This window comes from Chenopodium quinoa, unplaced genomic scaffold (genome assembly GCF_001683475.1).
Source record: "Chenopodium quinoa cultivar QQ74 unplaced genomic scaffold, ASM168347v1, whole genome shotgun sequence".
Lineage (NCBI taxonomy): Eukaryota > Viridiplantae > Streptophyta > Magnoliopsida > Caryophyllales > Amaranthaceae > Chenopodium > Chenopodium quinoa.
This window is the reverse complement of record NW_018742493.1, coordinates 331,413-356,304: the sequence shown is the minus strand read 5'-3', so window position 1 is coordinate 356,304 and position 24,892 is coordinate 331,413. Positions and strand designations below refer to the sequence as shown.

The following is a 24,892-nucleotide window of genomic DNA, read 5'->3' as shown; positions in this document are numbered from 1 at the left end:
TAAACTTCCGACGGATTGTTTTTCCGCCGGAATAGTAAATTTTCGACAGGTTATTCCGTCGGAAACTTTTGTATTCCAACGGATTTTAATTCCGTCGGAAATTCCCGACGGAATAAAAATCCATCGGAACTTCTGAGGTTTCCGACGGAATTTAGTGTCCATCGGAAACATTTCGTCGGAAATCAGCCTATTTCTAGTAGTGATCACAAGCTATGAAAAAGGATTGAGCATCCTTGGACATGGTAGGCCAATAGAATCCTGACTCACTTATCTTGGCAACTGTCTTGGCAGGGCCATGATGTCCACCATAGGGCGAGTTGTGGCAGCTAATAAGTACTCCGTGAACATCCCATTCGGGAACACACCTGCGAAATAAGCCATCTGCACACTCTCTAAACAAAAAAGGATCATCCCAAAAATAATGTTTAACATCATAAAGGAACTTCTTTTTCTGTTGATAAGACAAGTCTGGAGGTAGAGTACCACCCACTAAATAATTAGCATAATTTGCATACCAAGGGTGTTGCTCTACAACTGCGAACAAGTGATCATCAGGGAAAGAATCATCTATAGGGAGAGAATCCTTACCATCATCATACCTGATCCGAGACAAGTGATCTGCTACAACATTCTCTGCTCCCTTTTTTTCTTTAATTTCCACATCAAAATCTTGGAGCAAGAGAACCCAACAGAGGAGCCTAGGCTTAGTTTCTACCTTGGCTATTAAATATTTCAGAGCTGCATGGTCAGTAAAAACAATTATTTTAGAACCAACTAGATATGATCTAAATTTTTCTAAAGCATATATAACAGCAAGAAACTCCTTCTCCGTGGTAGCATAATTGACTTGGGCTTCATCCAAAGTTTTACTGGCATAATAAATAGCATGTAGAACTTTGTTCCTTCTCTGTCCTAGGACGGCTCCAACTGCAAAATCACTAGCATCACATATAATCTCGAAAGGTAAATTCCAATCGGGAGCACATATGATAGGTGCCGATATTAAAGCCTACTTAATCCTGTTAAAAGCCTCAAGACACTCATCAGTAAAATCAAAAGGGGCATCTTTTAATAAAAGCTGAGTTAGTGGTTTAGCAATATTAGAAAAATCTTTGATAAAGCGACGATAAAACCCCGCATGACCTAAGAAAATTCTAACCCCCTTAACATTAACTGGTGGAGGTAATTGCTCAATCACAGAAATCTTAGCTTTGTCAACCTGTATACCCTTATCAGGTACGATATGACCAAGAACTACTCAAGTCGTATCATCTAATCAAAAATAGTTTCTAAGTCCTCTAACTAAAGTAGAGAGGGAAGTAGGGTCGAATCCACAGGGAAACAACGTTCTTCTATTCCTAATCAACAATTATAATCTAAATTCTTAAGTAACCAAATTTGCGTTTGAGGGAATCAAACTAATAACGAACTAAGCAAATGAAATAATGGAACAATCAATATTAAAAAGATCTAGGGTATAGGTTCACCAATAAATAATACTCCAGGGTAAAACATACGATCTAATATCAATGCATAAATTAACCAGATTATAAAGGGTTGTCGCTACGTATTATAATCACGTAATTAATCTACTGATATTAAATCTCATCTCTCGAATCTCGACCTAACCATTAATAGATTAACATGCCTATTGAAACTAATCCTAAACATCAATTCTCATCTGTCGAATCTCGAATCAATATTGCATGACTCATACAATTAAACCAGGCCTAATCTAATTGCATAGCATTAAATCAATCAATAGGAAATTAACCAATCATCAATAATAAATAATAATAAATTACCCCTTCGTATTATTCATGGATCCCCACAACTCTAGAAATATGTCTACTCACTCATAAATAAAATTAAGCTAAACATAATAATTAAACAAGACATGATTAAATCAAAGCAATTAAATTACTGAAAGTAAAGAGGGAAGAAATCGTTACCAAAATTAAAGGAAATAATGAATTGCATAAATCAAGGAGTGTTGAGAGAATAATAGTATCAAGAACAAGCTTAAAAACTAAATCTAGAATCAAGAAAACGGAGTAATGGATAATGAAAAGCGTAAAACGCAAAAATAAGCTAAAAACGTATTTATACTAAACAACTAAATCTCAATAAAGAAAAAAACAAAATAAATTAAAATATCTTTATAAATCACGCGCCCGGTCGGGCGAGGCACCGCCCGGCCAGGCGCGCATCCGGGCGAACCTTCGCCTTATGGTCTTCTCACTCGCCCGGCCGGGCGCGCCTTCGGGCGAGCCTTTACCTGGTCGGGCGGATGCTTGGGCAGGCCTTTTCTTCTTCTTTTCAATTGGGCTTCACACTTCTTGGCCCAAAACTAAACTTCTTCATAGGTCCAACTTGCCCGAGCTCCTATTCACTTCATCGAGCCCTTAATCACCGAATTGATTCCTCAAATACGGTCCTGGGCTTCGGAATACGATCATAGAAATGCGTCTCGTCTCCAATGCTCGCGGTGGCTCCACTAAGCGCCGGAAAATGTTCCAAATCTGCAGTTTCCTGTAGAATAATTCCACAACTACGAAAACACTAGAAAACGCATATTAGTAATAAAATTGGCTCTAAAGAGCCAAAAATACTCCTAACTATGATCACGGGACGGGGATAAAATACTATATATAATGAATACATCATCGTGCGCCGGTGGTCGAACAAAAAAAAAATTCTTTTGTTTTAAATCCTAAACTAGCCTTTAATTAATTGTTGTTTTTGGGTTTTATGATTATTTTTATGATGTTTGATAATAAGTATTCTGTATATAGATTTTCAGATTTGGTTTTAAACTAAAAATCCCCAAATTATAAACCCTAGGTTTCTAAGCTTATGTATATTGATGAAAATTGTTTATGGGTGATTTAAATTATTGAAATAAGTGTTTTAAAACACAATTACAGCAATTTTAGATGGTTTAATAAAGCTGGAATTTTTATGATATAAGCTATAATTATGTTTCTTGAAAGGATTGTTAATTTTCCATTAATTGGGAATAAAAGTAGGGAATTTAAATTAAATTTCGGCTTGTTTTAAAGGATTTATGAGTGATTTAAGGAGTGTATATATTGCTGGAAATTTGTGTGGAATAGGTATTAATGCCTCTTTGTAATTTTGGTTTGTAGGAGGTTTCCAAGTGAGTGATTTTATTTAGTCGTGGCGATTTTGAGATCATATTCAAGGTACGTTCGCGTACTTGGTAATTATTTGAGTATGTAGAAACATGCTAGACTTTGTTTAATTAATTCCAAATAGTATCATGATAGGTGTTGGTTGGAATTCGTTGATTGGATTGATGTTGGTAAATGATTTGTGATGTATGAATTATTTATGATGAATTGGTGATTGTAATTTATTATGTTGGCATGTTGATTATGAACCACACTTTTATTGTTGGCATGATAGAGAGCATGTTTAATTAAACTAAGGGGCCGATTGGTTCGCAAAGTGGAATCGGAATGGAATGGGGAAAGGGTATGGAGGAAAATGGAATGAAACCCTTGAAATTTAGGGTGTTGTTTGTTAAAAAAAAAAACAAAGGAAATGATTCCATGGAACCACCACCACAACACCACCATTTAGGGTATTATTTTGACTTTTTTTTTTGGAAATTGGTAGTTTGGAATTCCGACGGCGACCAACGAGGTCGGAGGAGTGCCGGCAAAGGTGGAGTGAGGTCGGGGGAGGTGCAGCGAGGTCGAGGGAGTGCCGGCGAAGGTAGAGCGAACTTGGGGGAGGTGCAGCGAGGTCGAGGGAGTGTTGGCGAAGGTGGAGCGAAGGTCGGGGGAGGTGCAGCGAGGTCGAGGGAGTGCTGGTGAAGGTGGGGCGAGGTCGAGGGAGTGCCGGCGAAGGTGGAGCGAAGGTGGAGCAGGTGCAGTGAGGTCGAGGGAGTGCCGGTGAAGATGGAGCGAAGGTCGGGGATCACCGGCGAAGGTGGAGCGAAGGCCGGGGAGAGCCGGCGAAAGTGGAGCCAAGTTCAGGGAGAGCCGGCGACCATCCGGCGAGGTTGGTGGGATGTGGGTATGATGGTGGTTGGGGAAAGGGAATGGTAAAGGTAGGGGGGTGGGGAATGGGGGTGGAATAAAAATGGGTAAACCCAAAAATAAAAATGGAGAAAGGGAATGACAAAAGTTGCAAAACAAACGCTTACAAAGGGAATCATTCCCATTCCCTTTCCCCATTACAGCGAAACAAACGGCCCCTAAATGTTTAATTGAGTTTGGAATATTGAAAGGAATTTTATTATGGTTCATATAATTTTTATTGATGCTATAAGCATGAGGAATGAGCTATTTAAGTGTCTATGTACACGAGGATTAAATTATATTTTGGTGCCTAAGTGCACTTAAGGTGTTCTAAACACCGAGGGATAGGATTTGTGGTGCTTTATGCGCTTAAGGTGTTATTTAACACCGAGGTAGTTTAAAAAGGATTCAACATTAAATTTATGTGGTCACTAATTATTCAAGAATTAAATTGGTATGTTTGATTGCTTGAATGAATTATAATGTTTGATTGTGTTATAGTTGAGAGTCATCACCAAGTATAATAATATGTAAAGCAACGTAAAGTGAAAGAGATTACGCACCAAAACTCTTGGAACATATATACCTTGAGTATGAACATATGGGGGGAGTTATGCGACTTTATATTTGACCATAAATTCTACTGGGAGTACAGGACGATGTATATTCCTTTTTATTATGCGCAGGAATTCCGCCACTTACGAGTGGTTCTTTTATAATGGCACTATTAGCTCCCGTGGTTCTTTTATAATGGCAGGTTAGGGGGAAACCCGTTCGATGCGTAATCAAATTAAATGGACATTGGTTGAGGTAGATTTGCCTATAGTTATTCCTACGGGTGGGGTAGTAAAGTGTAACAAGATCTTTAAAGATGTACCTTTAGAAATCGAAGGAAAAGTGTTTTTGTCAGATCTCATTGAGTTTGGGTTGAGTGACTTTGATGTCATTTTGGGAATGGATTGGTTGAGCAAGTACAGCATAGAGATTAGTTGTAGATCACAGAAAGTAAAAATGAGTACAGTTGATAATGAGTTGGTGACATATTGGATGCATGGTGAAACCAAGTGCCCAAGGATCATATCTGTGTTAAAATTGGCAAAGTATATTAAGAAGGGGCATCTAGTGTATTTTTGTAGTGTGAGGAATATGGAACATGAAGAGACAACTAAGCCTGAGGATATAGAAGTAGTAAATAAGTTTCTAGATGTGTTTCTAGAAGAGATTCCTGGAATGCCACCCAAAAGGGCAGTTGATTTCACAATAGAGCTAGTTCCAGGAACAACATCAATTTCCAAGGCACCATATCGAATGGCACCTGCAGAGATGAGTGAGTTAAAGGAGTGCCAGTATTATTTGTGAAGAAGAAATATGGAAGTATGAGGTTATGTATTGACTATAGAGAGTTAAATAAGGTCACCATAAAGCTAGAACAAGTACCCATTACCAAGGATTGATGACCTATTTGACCAGTTGAGAGGCGCAACTGTGTTTTCTAAGATTGATTTAAGGTCTGGTTACCATCAACTTAGGATAGCAAATGAAGATATTCCCAAGACTGCATTTAGAACAAGATATGGACATTATGAGTTCACAGTAATTCCTTTTGGATTGACGAATGCTCCTGCAATATTTATGGACTTAATGAATAGGGTGTTTCATCCATTTATGGAAAAATTTGTGGTATTGTTCATAGATGATATACTGGTGTATTCGAAGAGTAAAGAAGAACATGTAGAACATCTGAGGGCAATTTTGCATTCAAGCACTAAGGGAAAACAAGTTTTATGCAAAGTTCTCCAAGTGTGAGTTTTGGTTGGAGAAAGTAGCATTTTTAGGTCATTTTGTGTCCAAAGATGGGGTAGAAGTAGATCCAGCAAAGATCGAGGCAGTGAAAGGTTGGCCTGTACGCCAAAAACAGTGTCTGATGTTAGGAGTTTCTTAGGCTTAGCAGGGTATTATAGGTGTTTTGTGAAAGATTTCTCGAAGATTGCTAAACCTATGACCTCTGTAATGAAGAAGGACAAGAAGTTTGAGTAGGATGACAAGTATGAGGAAGCATTTCAACTCTTGAAACAAAAGCTAATCACAGCGCCAGTTCTTACACTGCTAGACGATAGTGGAATGTATGATGTATATAGTGACGCATCCAAGAATGGTCTAGGATGTGTACTTATGCAAAATGGGAAGGTGATTACGTATGCATCAAGTAAATTACCCTACTCATGACTTAGAACTAGCTGCAATCATTTTTGCGCTAAAATTTTGGAGGCACTACTTGTATGGAGTGAATTGTAGGATTTATACAGACCATAAGAGTTTGAAATACATTTTCACTTAAAGGGATTTAAACTCACGCTAAAGGAGATGGTTAGAGTATACGACAGATTACGACTTAGACATACAATATCATGAGGGGAAAGCAAATGTAGTCGCAGATGCTCTAAGTCGTAAGACCAGTTATGGACTAAATACTTTGATAGTAGCTGATGAGTTATGTAGAGAAATGAGGAAAATGAATCTAGAAGTGGTAGAATGGGGAGTTCTAGCAGGCATACTTGCGAACTTAAGTATTCAATGAACAATATTTGATGAGATAAGGGAAAATCAAGCAACAGATGTAAAGTTGGATAGGATTCATGAGAAAATAAAGCAAGGAAAAGCTACGGAATTCAGAATTCATGAAGATGGGAGTTTAAGGTACAAGGGTCGTTGGTGTGTACCACAAAAATGTGAGGAGGTAAAGATAAAGTTTATGGAAGAAGGCCACAATACATCGTATTCAATACACCCAGGAGGGGACAAGCTATATAAAGACCTGAAAAAGATGTATTGGTGGCCCAGAATGAAGAATGAGGTTTCGAAATTTGTGGCAAAGTGTCTAACTTGTCAGAAAGTGAAGATAGAACATAAAAGACCGTAAGGAACTGTGTAATCATTGGAAATTCCTGGATGGAAATGGGATTGTATTTCAATGGACTTTGTGACTTGCCTCCCAAAGTCAAAGAATGGAAATGACACCATTTGGGTAGTGGTGGATAGACTTACAAAATCTGTAGTGTTTATACCAATGAAGGAGACTTGGAAGATGCAATGGAGCAATTTGCAAAAGCTTACATCAAAAATGTGGTGAGATTACATGGAGTTCCAATAGATATTGTGTCTTGGTACAACACTTAAGATGAGTACAACATTTCATCCTGCCACAGATGGGAAAACTGAGAGAACTATTCAAACCCTGGAAGACATGTTGAGGGCTTGTGTTCTAGACTTCCAAGGGGATGGGAAGATAGCTTGGACTAAATTGAATTCTCCTATAATTATAGCTACCATGCAAGCATGGGCATGGCTCAATTTAAGGCATTATATGGAAAGAAGTGTCGCAGTCCGATCTGTTAGAACGACTAAGTGAAACAATGATTTTAAGGCCTCAAATGATCGAGGGTACAGTCAAGCATGTAAGGGAGGTTCAAGCTAAGATACAAGCGACGCAAGATCGCCAAAAGAACTACGCGGACTTGAAGCGTAGGGAGGAGGAATTTGAGGGCGATGACAAAGTATTGTTAAAGGTGTCACCAATTAAAGGTGTAATGAGATTTGGAAAGAAAGGAAAGCTTAGCCCAAAGTATATTGGTCCATATGAAGTATTGCAAAGGATAGGCAAAGTAGCTTATATGTTGGCCTTACCTATGGAGCTAAGTAAAGTGCATGATGTATTTCATGTATCTTAGTTAAGAAGGTATATCCCTGATAAGTCACATGTTCTACAACCCGAAACCATTGAGTTAGATCAAAGCTTAACTTATGAGGAAAGACCTGTCAAGATCCTTGACAGTAAAGTGTGTAGTACACGCAATAAGGAAGTTAAGATTGTTAAAGTGATATGGTCTAACCAAGAGCTTAGTATGAGGAAGAAACTTGGGAAGCTGAGGATGAGATGAAAAAGAAATATCCCGAGTTGTTTAAGGCATGGTGAGTTACGGGGACGTAACTCGTTTTCTTTAAGGGGGGTAGAATGAGGTAGAATTTCGCACTTTTCCCTATATTTTCAGATATTTTTGTTCTTTTTGCATATTTTTAATGGTTATTTCAAGTAATTTTGATTTCAAAGAGACATTAAAGGCAAAATTATAACAAAAGAGTACAACAATATTATACAAAGTTTGGAAAAAGTATAACAAAAGAGTACAGCACTTGCCGGTAGCGGCGGCCACCAGGTGGGCGTGGCAGCAGCCCGGCCTTGGTGGTCGTGCGCCCCTTTAGAAAAAAAAATTGTTCTTTTGATTTTTAATTTAATCCACCCTTGATCTAATTATTGATTTTGAGTTTTGTGATGATTTTTATGATGTTTGATTTTAAGTATGATGTTAATAAATTTTCAGATTTGGTTTTGAATTAAAAAGCCCCAAATTATAAACCCTAGGTTTCTAAGTTAACGTATATTGATGGAAATTGTTTTTGGGTTATTCAAATTATTGAAATAAGTGTTTTAAAACACAATTACAGCAATTTTAGATGATTTAATAAAGCTGCAGTTTTTATATATAAGCTATAATTATGTTTGTTGAAAAGATTTTTAATTACCCATTAATTGGGAATAGAAGTAAGGGTTTTAAATTAAATTTTAGCTTGTTTTAAAGGATTTATGAGTGATTTAAGGAGTGTATATATTGCTAGAAATTTATATTGAATAGGTAATAATGCCTCCTCTTTGTAATTTTGGTTTGTAGGAGTTTTCCAAGTGAGTGATTTTATTTAGTTGTGGCGATTTTGAGATCATAGGTACGTTCGCGTACTTGGTAATTATTTGAATATGTAGAACCATGCTAGGCTTTGATAAATTAATTCTAAGTAGTATCATGATAGGTGTTGGTTGGAATTTGTTGATTGGATTGATGTTGGTAAATGATTCGTGAGGTATGAATTATTTATGATGAATTGGTGATTGGAATTAAATATGTTGGATGTTGGATATGAACCACACTTTTATTATTATCATGATGGAAGGCATGTTTAATTAAACTAAATGTTTAATTTGGTTTGGAATATGAAAAGGAAATTTTATTATGCTTCATATAATTTTTATTGATGCTATAAGCATGAGGAATGAGCTATTTAAGTGTCTATGTACACGAGGATTAAATTATATTTTGGTGCTTAAGTGCACTTAAGGTGTTCTAAACACCGAGGGATAGGTTTTGTGGTGCTTTATGCGCTTAAGGTATTATTTAACAGCGAGGTAGTTTAAAAAGGATTCAACATTAAATTTATGTGGTCACTAATTATTCAAGAATTAAATTGGTATGTTTGATTGCTTGAATGAATTATAATGTTTGGTTATGTATGGTTTGAGAGTCATCACCAAGTATAATAATATGTAAAGCAACATATAGTGAAAGAAATTACGCACCAAAACTCTTGGAACATATATACCTTGAGTATGAACATATAGGGGGAGTTATGCGACTTTATATTTGACCATAACTTCTACTGGGAATACAAGATACTGTATATTCCTTTTTATTATTCGCAGGAATTCCGCCACTTACGAGTGGTTCTTTTATACTGGCACGGTTAGCCCCCATGTTAGTACCCCTTTATTGGGGCAGGTTAGGGGGAAACCCGTTCGATGCGTAATCAAATTAAATGGACATTGGTATTTTTCTAGTTAAGTGTTGAATGTCTTGTATGCTTGTTTACAGGTGCAACAAGGTAAGTTGTGTGATGATAGGATGAAAGCATGATAGTGTGTTTAATTACGCTTATGTACTCAGCATTGCTGATTGTGTGTTGTATCTTTGTTTGTCCTTATCTTTACCTTAGCCCTACGACGACCCATTTCTAATGGCGTGTAGTGGGGACAAGTAGAGAGAAGTTTTTCAGGTGATGAAGCGTTTTCATGATGGGCATGAGTGAAGAGCGAATCATGCTTAGTTTCCATAGGAATATGATGTGTTTTATTTGCTTTGAATATTATTTATTTTATTATGCTCATGAGACTAACGTAAAGGTTTTCAGTATTGTTTGGTTTTAAGGGCCTACAATGGTTCCAAGTTGTAGGTTGACTTTGTTTGACTTTACTTTCATTTGGTTTGACCTTTAAGTTGACTTTTTTTGAATGGTTTTAAGGAAAGTCTTCCGCTGTGTCTCTTTGATATTTGCCTTAGCCGTTTTCACGGTGGCGGTAATGTCTTAGATTTTCCTATTTCGTATTTCAAAAAGGGTAAAACAAGTATTTTAAAGGAAAGGAATTTCTAGGGTGTTACAACAACCGTCCAGTGTAGTAACTACAAGAATTATGGGCACAATATGGCAACATGCAAAGGTAGCCCAACTGCTAGAGAAGTAGCCGAGCAACAAGAGAAGATTGTGCCACAAAAGGGAGGCAATAAAGGAAAGAAAGCACAGAGACCACCTGAAAATAATGATACTGACTTCTCCCTGATTGAATTGATGATCAGTGGAAATTAGACTAGTGAAGGTGTTGATAGAACAAACAACCATAATCACCACAGTGGTACATCAAAAGGGAAAGGAGAGTCACACCAAGATCAGTCCAGCAACAACGATGCATTTGATCATAGCTTCATTGATACCATGATTGCATCTTCACAGCCCCAAGTTCAAACATCAAACCAAAGTGCAGAACTCAGGCAGCCATCGATGAGTCAGCCTTAAGTAATCAGATCCCTTAAGCAAGCCAAGATACTACTCTGAAATAGGTGACACTTATCCTTTTGTAATTATTGGGGCAAACTGTAATCACTATTTTTTTTGGGCATAAACACTAGAACTTTATGTTGTTAGTGTTATGTCAGGTATGCAAGTGGCCTAGTTTTTGTGGCAAACTTTAGTTTTTGTGGCAAACAATACTTTTAAGCCAACTTTTGTGTTATTGCTACTAAGTGATGTAATTTTTTGGGCAAACTGTGATTATATGGTACTTTTGGTTGACATTATGGAATGTTATTTAAATTGCAGAGTGTCACTATTTTTTATTTGAAATGTTATATTATCAATTCAATACAAGACTCAATATAAACAGGAATCTATAAACTATTATTAATACGCAATTTCACAAAATGATAAATAATTAAAATACCTGAATAACCGATTATGTAATTAATAACCTATAGAAAAACGAAATTACGACGATAATTAAGTAATACAATGGGTCATGAAAAGAGTGATCTTTGTGGGTCACTCATACCTCAATGATTTAAGAAGCAAGACTAAAAGTGGGACACACAAACAAAAACAAAAAACACTAGTGAGTACCCCAAAGTATACGAAACGTAAATGGCACACTCGTGAACTCATCTCATCTATCTATCAGTGCTCTCTCATTCATGGGTTATTCTCATAGCCTATTTGCCCCATTTTTGGATTCTAGATATGCGCTTAAATTGACATCCTCTTGCATTGTCCCTTTCTAGCTTGTATTTCTGTCCTACGTTCCTTTTTTATTTGTTGTCTGCTACATAAATTCCTAAGCATGATTAATCAAACTATTATATGTCTTAATTACCAAACAAGGGTTAGTGGTAACTAAATTTTCGCTCGGTCTCATAACATGAAGGTTTTGAGATCAAATCCTACATATGTTTGATGTACATCATATAAGTCCTACTAGTAATTACTGTTGAATACACGGGTAAACAAACAAAGTCTCGAGGTCTTATCACCCCCTATAAATCATACATACAAAACAAAATATAAATTTGTCAAATATGGAGCATGTATAACTCTTTTTTCTTTTCTTTTCTTTTTTTTTTCTTATTTCTTTTTTTGACATAATAGCTAGCTGCATACATGTAAAATTGAATTTGGGTAAAGAATTTATACATTGTACCAAATAAATTAATTATAATTATAATAAAAGTGGGGGAGGGAATAATACATGAATAATGAATCTCTCCTAGGTTTTGACCTTTCAAACAATGAGCAGTAACACAAATGGCTGGGGCTAAAATGATCAAATGATTCGTTCTGTAAAGGAGGTGCATAATACCAAAGTGTTTACTTTTTATTATATGATCTAATATTTACATACACATCACCTGGTTTTAAGGGACAATAAAGCATATTTTGCATGAAATTGAATCTCTTTCTCAGCAACTTTTTTGATTTTTTTTTTTTTAACAAAAGTTGGTCTAGTACTTTTTCTTTAATTTGTTACTTGCTTTGGGATGATTTCAAATCGAATGAACTTATATAATTGTGTATTATTTACCAAGTTATATAATTTAACAAGGTCTTTTATTCCATATGCTATGCATGGGAACTGTTTAATTATTGAGCTTATTTTAATCAATATAATTCTTGCTAATTGCGGTCCAATTATCTACTAGACCTGTTCAAGCATGGTTTTTTTATGTAACAAAAGTGCTATGTTTTTCAATTCTTTTGAAGGGACAAAATTTTTGAACATTGATCTATATCAATGAGAAATCTTATTTTTGTTGGCATCACAATCACTCAATGTTAGTTGATAATAATCCTTATTCCTTAGATTGGATCCTACCAAGAGCCCACCGTCTACCGAAGTACTCTGAAATATGTATACGCCCCCCTCACTCCTCCATGGAAGAAGAGTAGGGAGTGCAAGAGATGGGCGAGCTTGACCTTCTAAATGTTAATAATAATACTTTATTTGGTTTATAAATACTTGTAACAGTTTCCTGACATATGTGTCAATGCTTAAGTTTGATCACAAATATTTATGCATGCATTAAAAAATTATGAAAAATAATAATATTAAGACTACTTCAATTCAACAACATAGTACACAATAACATCTGTTTTTTATATGATAATAGAAAATGTAATCAAAGTTAATACATGGGATCTTTTTACCAAAATAGCTAATTTAACAAAAGTATATACCATAACGGCTATTTATAAATTTTAATTTCAAAACTAGCTAATTAGTCTAATTTATTGACTTGGAAGAGGGTGACTTTCATTTCTTTTCTTTTTTTTTTTCTTTTCCTCTAAACCGATTTGGTTCAGTTTTCTTTTCTTCCTTTTTTTTTCTATTTATTATTATTAATTTTGTTCCAAAATAAGTTCCTTGATAAGCACTTAAAAACTGCAATACACAAAGTTGCTTTACAAAACTAAAGTTGCAAGCTCAATGAGTGTATGGATACCATTGGAACTGTCAGTCAACGAGCTAGGAAACGATGGGATTCAATACCTCTAGAAAAGTGGGCTCTATGCAATGATGAGGGAAAATGATATGGAATCACCACGATAACGGAGTATTTTATTACTCCGTAATGTTCTTAAAGGGGCTCGTAGTTTAATTTACCAATCACTGCCCTTGTGCAACTTACTTTCTATTGACTTAACAAGTATTTTGATGAACGAAGAAGATCTTGTGAGAGAATGCAATGTAATGAGCAAAAATGGTCTGACCTTGCGAATCAAAAGTTGATTCACGCCAAAAGTGCAAACATGTTGAGACCCCAATTCACTCATCAATCATAAATGGTTTGTCAGCAAGAGACTATGGTTCTACTCGAGAAAGCAAGGGAGATGTACCATGTAATGTTGAGGTGTGTGAGAGGAGTTTAAAGGAACTAATCTAGTCTTTATCGAACAAAATTTGAAATAAATTCAAAAACACAAAATTTATAAAAAAGAAAAAGAAAGAAAGAAAGAAAGAAAAACCCAAAAAATTAATTGGTTCAATGAATGAAAAAAGAAAATGGAAAAAATTAATTTCCTTCAAAGTGAATGATTTAGCTAGTTTTGGAATTAAAATTTATAAATAACTGTTTTGGTAAATACTTTTGTTAAATTAGTCATGCATGAATAATATCGTCAAAGTAAATACTTTTGTTAAATTAGTCATGCATTAATAATGTCGTCAAAGTCAAACTATTGCTAGAATTTAATAACGAAGGTAGTACCAAGTAATCGTAATAATAGTTGAAAAACCATAGTTTTATTCTATTAAGCTGAGGACAGAAATATACTCCATATGTAATAGCAATATGATGTGACAAATAGTTAATTAGATAAACATATTAAAGGATAATTCATAACAATGTGCTTACTCATCAACACAATATATCATGTGTTATAAATAATTATAATATGCATAACATAGAGTCGAAGAATATTGTAACGACAAAGAAACCAACCAAGGTGCAAAAGTATATAGTTGGTTGCTCCAGAAACCAAAGCTTAAGTCAAGGTTTTACAATTCTGTTGGACTTATAAGAAATTATTATTATTCTTAAGTTGACTTAAATTCTTGCCTAAGCTGACTTTTATAATTTTATAGTCCATAGTACATATCAAAGTTTGATGAATATATAGGGCCAAACTTCTAAGTCCTAATTAGGTTGTTTTTTGTATCTTGGTTTTGAGTTGTTTGAGGCAAAGACAGAATCACCTTTCTCAATGTTACACGTTCATTTCTAACGTACAAGTATTGATTTGATAAACCTTTTTAATTCTTTAATTGTACTCTTTATTAAATTAAGGAGTTGAAGCTTAATTCATTCGTGCTCCGATCTTCAAAGAACAAAGCCAAACACTAGTAAACAATAGTAACTAGACAAAACTTTTACAAATGAAAATATAATATGCAGCAAACATCAGCTGATTTACGAGGGCAAGTAAAAGATTATGAGTATGTCTCCGTCTTTTAACAATACTTGTAGATCACACGTCTCCATTTTAGGTGATACTAGATAATACGTATATTATGTTCAACTAATCCATAAAATTCCAAATAGTGATATGAAGTATCTAGTATAAATGTAAAGTTTTGACTGAATTCTTAATAATTGACTCTCAATCAAATACATGGCTATATGTCTGATAGAGTATTAATCATGGGATCGATTCTAACCCCCGTTTTTTGTGGCTCTCTAAACACCAAAAAATCAAGAACGGAGGGAGTTTTTCAAAAGTCATACATGACTACATAAAAGGCTGTAATTAGAAATTGGCAAAGTCTAAGTGTGAACATTGGTTACATTGACAATATTATTTGTAAAAGAAATCCAATAATTGCAAGAACTACTGGTCACGCATGGTCCGTCAGTCAATCTTTGTTTAGCGAAGATGTTCCAATAATGCCGGCGAATGTCCCAATTTTCTCATTCTTTGTTCAGTTCTAAGATGTTCCAAATCACTAGCTAGATTTGTCTTCTTCTTTTTATTTTTATTTTTATTTTTAATTTTTGACTCATTGTTGACAATATTGGTAACGGCAGCCAATCACTTTCTTTTTTTTAATTTTAATTTTTTTTTAATTTTTTTTTTTTAGTTTTAAGGCTAAGTACATGATGAGAGCAGAAGTGGGTAACTCTTATCTCAAGGCCATGTTGTCGGTCATCAATATTTGTTGATTGTCCTCTTCATATTTAAAAAACTCTATCTTTTAAACCGTTGGTTAAAATGTTGGCTAAAATCTTTATGCTTGTGTATGTCATTGAAGAGATCAGATGTGCTTAAGATGTGAGTTGAGACATATATAATTTAGATAAGAATATAATTTATTATCGATTTTCAATTTGAAAATTATAATATTGATTAGAATAATAGATGACGTGATTATCTTAAAACATACAATAATTTCAAAGAACATTAACACACCATTATTTTAGAAAAGGCAATACTTTTAGATAATTTTCTTCTCTAAAGTAATACTCAATGTAATTAATAGTTTTCTTGACACTAATCTGATCAATAAAACTGTACACGTGTAAAAAAGTCAAAAAAGGAAAAGCTAATTAATCCAAAACAAATAGTTATACTGTCATTGTTTTACAATGATTATCCTACTTTCATAAGTTCTCTTGACATAAAGTAAAATCATAGTTCTAAACAAGTTTTTGGAAAAATAATTTTGTACTCCTGTTAATGTTACGTTGTTGCATGTATAGTTCTTTTTCACTATTTAACTTTCCTAATAATTGAGCTAAGCTAGGAGTTGAAACTTTGAGAGATAAGACTTTTAAAATATAATAAATTTATCTTTAGGAGTATCATGTTTTTGTCTACCTTACCTTTAAATCTAATCTAATTTAATCAAATATATATAAATAATGTAGGCATTTTTAGAGAGCAGTCGGAGCGCCACGTAAGAAATATACTTATTTCAACCAATAAGAAGAAAGATTTGTATTTTATTTTTGAATTAAAAAATTATGTCGCCACCTAGATAAAAGTAACGAATTAGATTTGATATATCTAAAATTTTAATTCCCTGTAGATTATATCTACGAATTAAATTATTTTAATGAAAAAAATAAAGTAAAAATATAGAAAAAGATAAATTTATTAATTCAATACTACGAGTATAAGAAATCCAAAAAAAATATACTAAAAAATATTTAAATGATAAACGCTTATAATAAAGTTTGATACCTATCCTTATAAGATAAATTTTGATAGTATTTATGATAAGAAATACAAATTATTCGTTTAATTATAATTAAATTGAAATTTGTGATACCTACCATTATAAATTGACACATCATACGAGACAAACAAAATTTCTTATCAATAAAAAACCCCGATTTTGTGTTAGTAAGGGTTAATTTTTGGTCATCGATGGCCAGGTAATTTTTTAGCTTAATTTTTAAAATCCTATGTTTAAATTAGTATTTCTAATTATTACTTACATTGTATTAATTTGGGATATTCAACAATTATACATTTGTGTTTTATTTACTAAATATTTTTTTACATGCAAATCTAACACATCATACGACACAAATAAAATTTCATATCAATACAAAACCCCATCAAGCGAATTTTGTGTTAGTAATTTTGTGTTACTTTTAGGTCATCAATGTCTGGGTAATTTTTAAAATCTTATGTTTAAATTTATATTTGTAATTATTAGTTACATTGTATTTATTTAGGATACTTAACGATTATTTGTTTATGTAATGGCATACGGTTAGATGTTGTATACTTAATATATGGATCGCTTTGGTTATTTTTGGAGATGATGAAAAAATTCCAATGCATAGATTTGATTTTATATCATAACAAATTTTCATTTATTGGTAAATATATTGATTTATTTTATATAAATGTAAAGATTTAATTTATATCAATTTCAGTTTAATTGGCTAACATTTCACAGTTCAATTTATCCATTGATGTAGTAGGTTGGTTGTGGACGAGGTTGGTGATTCTATCGAAATAAAAGATATGGTAAAACAGAATAATGATTTAGGATTTAAATTATTAAAAATTTATCATTTCACATTAAAGATTTTATATAACGGAAACAATATCATATTTACAATTTATTTATATTTGATAGATTCATTATAAATTATAGTTAAAAAAAATATTAAACTTTTGTAATTTTATCTGAAATTATTAAATACAATAAATCAAATAATTAAAAATATTAGATGAAAAAATCGTGCATCGCACGGGCTTCCATCTAGTAGTTTAATATAAATGAGATACTAGCTAAAGCCTAATAATTAATGTGTTCCACCTAATTTATTTTTACTTATTTGAATTTATCTAAACTAATGCTAATAGTATACGTTACTAAAACTTATTTCATCAAAGCTTACCCTAACTTTTTTTTTTTTTAGTTTACCTATACTTAGTCAAATAAAACTAAGTTTGAGGGTTCGTACGTAATCCAAGTCTTTAATTAATTAAGATGCAATTACCTACATTTGACTTCTCTTTGAAAGGAAAATTTAAGTTCTGTGGTAGCTCAATTAAGATGATTAAAATTACAACCCTATTCATTCTATAAACTTTATGTCTAGAGCGCACAAACAGCAGATGCTCCAATTGATTTACTTCTTGATAATAGATGTGTTTGATAGAAATTTATTATAGACAATCTTCAAATATGCTTAACTTGTATGATCTGATCATGACAAATTGACCAAAATTTTAAAGCTTCCCCTCCTTAATGATTATGTCACCTTCTAAAACACAATTTCTTTTCTTATTATTACTAATTATTGCTCGATACATTTGAATATCTAAGTACATTCGAGTGTATGTGTGTAACACCGTAAGATATTATAGATCGACGTGGTTGTAGTTTAAAGGTGGGGATGGATTTGAGGAGAGGGAGGGGGGGTAAGTGTGTGGAGTGTGGGGTTGTGCTACGCCAAGAGGGATAGTGCATATGGGACTTGTAATAAGCTAGGCTGGAAATGTTTTCTTTCGGTCACCCAAATAACATAAGATTAGATTTTGATAAAATTTAGCCTCTCTTTCAAGCAACATGCCAGAAGGCATTCTTGTCTCTTCTGCACTTTTCCCCTTCTACCTATTTTCTTTTGATCTTGTAGCCTCTAATTTCCTCTAAGATTAATACAATTAGGAATGTTACGCGAATCAATCAACTCTTGAGTGGTTCAGAGTTCACCTAAAATAAACGCGTAAAATACCCTTTTATATATTATTTAATCTTTTATAAAATGCATTTTAACCAAGTTATTGTGCGCATACATAATATGTGTATATATCTAGTACTACATGTATATATTAGTTGAAGATTCCCACATGGTGTAGTACGATTTACACTGTATTATTTTAACTTAACACATTATATTATTTCAAAGTATAACATGAATGAAAAAAAGAATAAAATAAGATATTAAAAAAATAGCACAGTATCATTGTCTTCTTCCTAACTATAATTATGCTGTGCATGGCTGCAAATATTCGGTAGCTAGAATAGCTGTAGCACTCCCCACCAACATACCTTAGGCCTAAAACATTTAAGCAATCAACTATAAAAATGATGATAAATTTGATTCAATAAAATTCCTGAAAGCTTTGCAGTTTATTTCCTCATCTTGTATTATTCATATTGAATCATAGAGCATGTTCATTATGGAATATGTATACAGGAAAGGTAAGGAATATTTTTATTTTTGTGGGGTACCCTTCACATGTAAGCAACACTTACAAATTTAAAGAGATTTTCAGACACAATCCTAAGGATATTCAATTCATTGTATCCTCTTATTAAAATGAACTGAATTCCTACAATTTTATTATTTGGTATTATATTGAAATGGCGATTTTAAAACGACTAAAAGAGAAAACTGTGTCAATTATTTCAGGATAGAGAATACTCTTTATATTATGCATTTCCAATTTGTAGGGGTAGGGCGAGTAATAAAGATATAACAATATAGATGAATGACCTTGTCTATTTAATTAATCAATTTTATCAAGGCTTTGATCAAGATAGTTGTAGATTTGTAGGAGGTACGACACAAGGTAAAGTTACTAATAATTTGAACGAAAATGTTGAATAACTATAGGCGCATAGCACCTATATGTTAGCAAACATATAGGATGACATTTTTAAAATTAACTTGAAGTTTGTCACATGAAAGTGGGCTAAGGTGGAAGGAATTTTGGTGGAAAATATGATGGTAAAAAGTACCACTACGTACATAATAGTACACAAAAAGTACTATTAAGACAATTTATACTTAATGGTACATTATACATGCATAACAATATACATGAATGTACCACTGTAGCATAAAAGTACACATGAATGTACCACGGTAGAAAAACATCAAATGAAAAAAAAAAAAAATTTGAAAACCCCAAAACGCCCGCCTATATACATGATAAATAAATAGGTGATATGCGTCTATATGCACTCGAAAATGTTTGAAAACTTTGGTAGCTACTTTCTACTACCTAATGAATTGCATTTTGGCGCAACAGTACTAGAGTACTAAACACTATTGTCCAACTTTCAGAAAATGCTTCGACAGTTTTATAAGATATACAAGTATCATTTGGGATAAAAAATAGCCCTATTATCTTTAATATATGCTATACGCTTGCATGGTATGCAAGTTTATTTCAATTAGATAAGTTAGAACATTTAATTTACTCAGTGGTATGAATTGACATATAGCTAGAGATAAAAATAATTTACTAATTACAAAGTAATTAATAAATAGAACTATATTGTACAAGTTAGGCTCCATTTAGTTCACCTTATTTCTACTTATTATTCATGAAAAAGTTATAGTAAGGTAAATTTAGGGGGGAAAGTTCATATTAGTTAATGTTTCGGTTGAAAACAATGGGACCTTGCCGAAGGTCCACTGAAATGGAGAAGACTGGATTCGATCCAAGCTGTGTTGGGCCGAAGGTTTCCTGCACAGTGAACACACGTAAACTAGCCTCGGGGGTGTTTCCGAGGAAGGCCCCTCCGATGCTAAAGTCAGTACAATGTGTAGAAGGAAGACACTATGCAAGAGAGTTTGTAGCTTGAGGCTTTTGTGGAGTATTTCTCAATGCAAGAATGAGCATATGAATTGGAATGTCAATGATCATATGTGATAATGTATGTGATGTTCCTTTGAATGTGTTAATATGATGGCTTTTATACCTTGTCATACTTGGAGAAGTTGGGCTTTAGCCCAATTGGCTTACTTTGTGGGCTGACTTTTGACTTTTGAGCAATTGGAGAGTTGAACCTTGACCTTGGGCTTTTAATTGGATCATTTAGTGCTCAGGCCCAATTTTGACTAAATTGGACCCAAACAACTTGCCCCCCAGACCCGATTTGGAAGAATGACGGGTCGGGTTTGATTTAACTCAGAAAAGGAGGGAAGTAAATGATTTAATTGATCCAAAAATTTGAATTTAAACCGTAATTAATGAGATAACAACGGTTAATGATTTGCGGAAGTTGGACGGATAATGGGCAGTTTAATCACAAGACATGTGTTTAATGGTTACTTAGTGGGTACTTAAGAGAAATTAAAGCACAGACTCTTCGTATCCCGTACCTGGAGATGTAAACAGAGGCGCGTCATTCTCCTCACTTATTCACCAACACAAACCCAGAATTCTTCGAGAGAGAAACCAAGAACCCGCATCAAAACTTCGCAAATTCCCCCGAGCATTGAGCTTAGAAACTGAGACTTGCCACTACGAACTCGTAAATCGGCAACTTTCGCTTCAGATTAAGGTAAATTCCTTTGATTTCAGTTTATTTTTCTTCGAATTCGAACTCCTTCCCCTTTTCTTTCGACTTTTCTTTTCGAAATAATCCATGGCAAGAGGAGTTAGAGGTAGAGCCCGTGCTCCAAGAAGAGCAAGGCCGATTCCCGATCCTAGGAACATGATTGGGACCTGGAATGGTCGAAGGCCGGAGTCTGACCCTGCTGAAGGGATTAGGGCGACTCCCCTTTCCTCGGCTCCTCCTCAAAGAACGGATGAGCCGAGTGCTTCTGGACGGGACGATGAAATTCCCGCTGTCCTTTGGGATATCCTCCCTGGGTTTTCAGAGTGGGAGAATGCCGAAGTCGCTTCGGCCATGATAAAGAACCGCCCCTACTCATGGTGGGTAGAGAACGCCGATCAATATCGATTTGCTGAGCAAATTGAGTTGCACTACGGCATTTTTGAAGCTGATGGATATTGGTGCCGAATGCCCTCAGCATCCGATAGAATCCATCGTCCACCCCCGGGGTATGTGGGGGTGTACACGAGACAGCTTCAGTATGGGCTGAGGTTCCCTTTGGACGTTTTCGTCCGAGACTTGCTGATCCATTACAACATTTCCCTATGTCAGCTAACCCCCACCAGCATCCGAAGGGTGATGACATACTTATGGGTCTGCAAGTTCTTCAAATACGTGCCGAACCTGCACTGCTTCAGAAAGCTCCATCGGCTAGTGCCAAATATTCAAAGTGGGCACGGAAGCCATGGTTCTGGGTGGTATCGGATTGAGTCACGGCCCCAATACTTGACCATGTGGCCAAATGACTCTTCAGACAAGGACTGGAGAGGTCAATGGATTTGGGTTAGGGCACCCATAGATCCGGGCCACCCTTGCGTCTTCAGCGCTCCCCGGTACTTAGCTGAGCCTGATCCCGAAATGGGAAGTCTAGGTCCCCCCGCAGATAACGGGGCGGATCCGAACCTGGATCAGCAACATATCTTCGGCAAGCTGCCGAACCCGGGGGGGAGTGGTCGAATGCAGCATATCCCGGAGACTTGGCTCCCCGATACGCATTACGTTTTCCAAGAGAATATGCTAGCAGCTGTTGGCCTCAGCCGAAAGTTTAAGGATGGTAAGCTTCTTCGGCTGGGGCCGAGGCTTTTAACTACCTCTTTTTCTTCTCTCGCTTTGCTTTTTTATGCTGTGCCAACATATCTGAGCTAAACTTTTTCCCTTTCCTTTTTTCAGAGCGGGACGAGACCAACGTTGGTATTAACTACGCTCGTCTTGGTGTTAACCGAGAGCGAGTTGTAACTGAACGGGCCCCGCCTATCACTGAGCCGAGGCATAGGGAAGTTCATCTGGACTCTTCCCACTTCCAAATTGAGGCTGTTGCTCTGTATCAGAGGCAGAAGCCTTGGTGGAAGAAGAGAGACCCTTGGTTTCAGCTGCTGAACGAAGAAGCTGAAGCTGCCCGCACAGCCGAAGAGGTTGCACGGGTACTTGAGGCTTGTGAAGGAGGAGAAGGGTCCTCCAGAGCTGCTGAAGCCGAAGCTGCAGCTAGAGCAGCTGAAGAAGACGAGGCTTTGCTGAAAACCTCGGTGAGTTTTCAGACAACTTTTTTTTTTTTTTTTTTTTTTTTTTTTTTTTTCATTTCTTCTTTTCTTTCTTTTTTTTTTTTTTTTTTTTTTTTTTTTTTACTCACACTCTTCTTCCCCCCTGTCTGTTACAGTCTGAAGAGAGTAACAGACACAGAGAAGGCAAAGCTCCTGCTCGTCCCGAAGATCAAATACAAGAGTCTTCAGACTCAGATATGGACGAGCAGCCCCTTCTGAAAAGGCGCCGAAGGATGGCCATCATCGGCCCTCATGATTTTCAGCAGAGGCCGATGACCATCGGCGTCGCAATAAGGGAACCTGAGGAAGGCAATGGATCGCCGAGGGTTCCCCAGCCAACACCCCAATCTCCTCAAAAGACCCCTCCGCCACCTCCTGAGATGGAGGTGGATCAGAGAACTCCCGAACCTAAGGGAGGGGTCCAAGAAGAAATCAAGAAGAGTGCTGCTGAGCACGAAAATAAAGATGCCGTGATGTCCAGTGCTGAGGGCTTCACGGCAGATATCGCCAGAGAGGTTGAGGCTTTCGTCCTCACCCCTGAAGAAGAGGAGGTCATAGTACTTGACTCCTCTGAGAAGGATGATGCTGAGACAACCAAAGCTAATCAAGCTCCATCGTCGTCCTTCCCTTCTTTCCAGACTCTGCATTCTGGAGAAATGGGTTTCTCGGCCCCCCGAATTCCAATCCCAGATCACATCTGGGACCTCATATGGGGTCAAAACCGAGAAGGAGCTGAAGCCTACTTCGGCAGTTTTGCTGGCATGTCCGAAGTAGACAGGGCAAGGATCTGGTCGCTGAAGGCCACTGCTGGGATGGGCGAATCCAGTAGATCAGTTCCTGACCCAGCCAGGTCTAACCAACTGCTGATGATGCAGGTAATTTTCCTTCATTTCCTCCGAAATTCAGCTCTATTTTTTTCTTATTACTTATTTTTTTTTTTTGTCTTCCTGTTTTCAGTTCGTGCACAATCAGACTCTCACTGTAGAGCTGATTGATACCCTACAAGATAGGGTAGACGCTGCTGTGCACGAAAGGAAGGTGGCTGAAGAGGAAGTTAAGCTTGCTAAGCTGAAGCAAGCAGCAGCTGAAGAGAAGCAGCAGGAGGTTGAGGAGTACGGTAAAAAAGCTGCCGAAGCCCTGAAAACCTTCTGCGATGCTATGGAGAAGGAAGTTTTTCCCCCACTGATGGAAGGGGAAAAATTCCTCCAGGAGCATATGGGAGTGGACGTCTCCAAATTCATGGCTGCCATTGAGAGCCGAATTCAAGAAGAAACTGCTGCACAAGCTGAAGTGCAGCAGCGTCTAGAGGCTCTTGAAGCCAGCCGAATGGCTGCTGAAGAGTTGCTCCTGGCCAAAGACGTCCAACTCTCAGAGGCTGCTGCTGCTGCTGAAGCTCAAAGAGCTAAGTTCCAAAAGGCTGAGGATCAACTGCTGATCCAGAAAGTTGAAGTGGCCCAGGCTCAGACAAAGGCTTCCCAAATTCAGCAAGAGCTGAATGAGCTGAAAGGCTCCTCCTCCCAAGTCGCTGATGAGCTGAAGAGATCCAAGGAAGACTTGGAGGAGACCCAGAAGAAGCTGGCTGATGCTGAGGCTTTACTCAAAGTCCGTGTCTATACCCAAGAGGAATATGAGATGGGTTTCAGAAACGGATTCCGAGTATGCCGAAGAGTCTGCCTTCATGCTGAGCCGAAGCTGGACTGGTCTAAATGTGCTGAGTGGGTCCAGAATCCCGAAGACCCTCACATGAAGTTTGCAACTCCAGCTGAAGCTGAAATTCTTAAGGCTGAGGAAGCCGAAGAGGAAGCTGAAAGACTGGAGTTGGAAGCTGAGCAGAGGGAAAGGGAGGCTCGGCAAAGTGCAAAGCCCGCCTCTTCTGCTGCTGGGGCTGAGGCCACCATGGGGCTCAACGCTGATCAGTCTGATCCCCCGGCTGAAGCATAGGAACTCGGGCAGTCGTCTTCAGAATCTTGCGGTTCATCATGTGCTTAACTTTAGACTTGCCGCTTTCTGAGTTTTTTGCCTTGTTTTTTGCTTCAGCTCGCCTTGTCGTACAGCAGTTTTATTTTTTTGCTTATGTACGTATTTCGGCAGCTGTTATTTTCCGCTTGTGGGCGGCTGCCGATACTGAATTATTGAACTTGTAGCTCAATTTTTGAGCATGAAATATTAATCTAATGCTCTTTTCTTCAGTTGCTTTATTTTTGAATGCTTTACTGTTTCTTTTCTTCAACTCTGCCGAACATAGCTGCACTGCGTGCTTCTTGCCCCCACAGAAATTGAAGTAT

The 24,892-nt window shown here is 36.2% G+C and overlaps 1 protein-coding gene across 1 annotated transcript; it reads left to right on the top strand.

Moving 5' to 3' along the window:
* The first annotated feature begins 7,462 nt into the window (after positions 1–7,462).
* Positions 7,463–7,987, top strand: LOC110719817. The gene is made up of 2 exons (XM_021898800.1): positions 7,463–7,690; positions 7,778–7,987. The coding sequence occupies exons 1-2, from the start codon at positions 7,463–7,465 to the stop codon at positions 7,985–7,987; spliced, it is 438 nt and encodes a 145-aa protein (XP_021754492.1).
* Positions 7,988–24,892: the final 16,905 nt, after the last annotated feature.